Source organism: Phaethon lepturus, unplaced genomic scaffold, assembly GCF_000687285.1.
Source record: "Phaethon lepturus isolate BGI_N335 unplaced genomic scaffold, ASM68728v1 scaffold28323, whole genome shotgun sequence".
In the NCBI taxonomy this organism is placed as follows: Eukaryota; Metazoa; Chordata; class Aves; order Phaethontiformes; family Phaethontidae; genus Phaethon; species Phaethon lepturus.
The window spans coordinates 8,766-10,281 of record NW_010527426.1 but is presented as its reverse complement, the minus strand read 5'-3'; the positions used below and the strand labels follow the sequence as shown (position 1 = coordinate 10,281).

The 1,516-nt window shown below is 60.0% G+C and overlaps 1 protein-coding gene across 1 annotated transcript in view; it reads right to left on the bottom strand.

The window, feature by feature from the left end:
- Positions 1 to 1,516, bottom strand: part of LOC104617937 (protein argonaute-1-like) — a gene marked incomplete at both ends in the record, with an annotated part of 2,664 nt that overhangs the window by 338 nt on the left and 810 nt on the right. The window contains 4 exons of the mRNA XM_010283382.1: positions 55 to 189; positions 324 to 460; positions 773 to 954; positions 1,087 to 1,207. Coding sequence (XP_010281684.1) covers positions 55 to 189; positions 324 to 460; positions 773 to 954; positions 1,087 to 1,207 — 575 coding nt within the window. The remainder of the gene's footprint in view (positions 1 to 54; positions 190 to 323; positions 461 to 772; positions 955 to 1,086; positions 1,208 to 1,516) is intronic.

Below are 1,516 nucleotides of genomic sequence, written 5' to 3'. Positions count from 1 at the left end.
TCTGGGGCAGCACCCAGCTGGGGACGGGTCCCCAGCGCTCCCCAGGGGCTCTACCTTTGATCTCCTTGGTGAAACGCACTCTCTGTGAGTCCGTCAGGGGCTTCGGCTGCTCGTCAATGTTCCGGATGTCCAGCACCTCGCACATGAACTCGATTACCGGCTGGGCTTTGTAGAAGGCGGTGGCTGACACTGTGGGACAGATACGACAATGCGTCTCGGCTTCCTCCCAGCAGACGGACCTGGCCCAAGAGCCGGCCAGATTCAGCCTCCCCACACAGACCCAGTCCCAACACTACAGTTCCCCTGCATGAAAAATATGTCACCATCAATGTTGAGCATCATCTTCCACATGGCAGGCCTGACCGACTGGTGGAAACCGAACCAGACCTCCCTGCCGCCTCCCAGGGGGTGGTAGTAGCCTTCAGGGGGGGAGAAGAAGGAGCGACCAACGGGCGTGTACCTGTGAACCAGGGCAAACTGTGTCAAACGGCACACGCCAACCCCACCGGCAGTGACCACAAAACACCCCCAGCCCCTCCGAGCTGCCGCTCGCCCCGCTGGCTGCATCATCCCATATATTTCTATTGCAGGATTATCCAGAGCGATAGCACTGAGCAATGCGACAGGCACGGCTGCCTCCTTCCAAAGACCATCAAGGCCAGTCCCTTCCACAACAGCCTGCAGCTGGTCCCCTCCCCAACACACCCGGTGCTTGCAGCACGGCCCCTTCCACCCCGGTGCCCACCCGCCGGGCCACCCTTGGCACACGTACCTCATAGAAGCCAGGTGCCTCATGGCAACATCCAGCGCCTGGACGGACTCCAGGGGGACAGGGATCTGCCCGCTGACCAGGGCCTCGTGCAGCATGCGCCAGCTCACGATGGCCATCCATTTGATGGAGACCTTAAATATCCTGTCCTTGCCTTCCCCTGGGATCGTCACCTCAAAGTCAACCTGAGTGCAGAAAGGAGGGAAGCGATCATGGCATCGCCACAGGCGCAAGGGGAGGAGGTTGTTTTTAGCTGGTCCTTTCCAGGCATAAAGCACGTCATGCTCGCCTGCACGGGGCTCACCACCCCCTCTTACCCGCTCGTTTCCAATAGGCAAGGCCGTGACAGTGTAGATGTTCTTCTTCCCATCGTAGACTGGCTTTCGGTCACCGAAGATCTGGGGTTTGAAGTGCTGTACCATGTACTCCACGACTTCCCTATGCAGGTGAGCAGGGTAAGAAAGAGGGGCAGGGGGAGAGAAGGGCAAGGTTCGTTTTGCCTGTTTCTTTACAGCCCAACAGCTTCTGCGACCTGCCTGGTCCCCAGCCTCCCTACCCAAGGCACTTCTGAGCCGCAGGGCAGCAGAGAGCAGAGCCAAGACCCCCACTGGCTGGAGGGCCCCTCGACAAACACCCACGTGCCTTGCTTCGGCAGAACGAGTTTACACGGTATGCAGGAACGCGCACCCGCCGGAGCTGGCTGCAAACCCACCACATGTGCCAGGAGGGCGAGAGGGAGCAACTCGC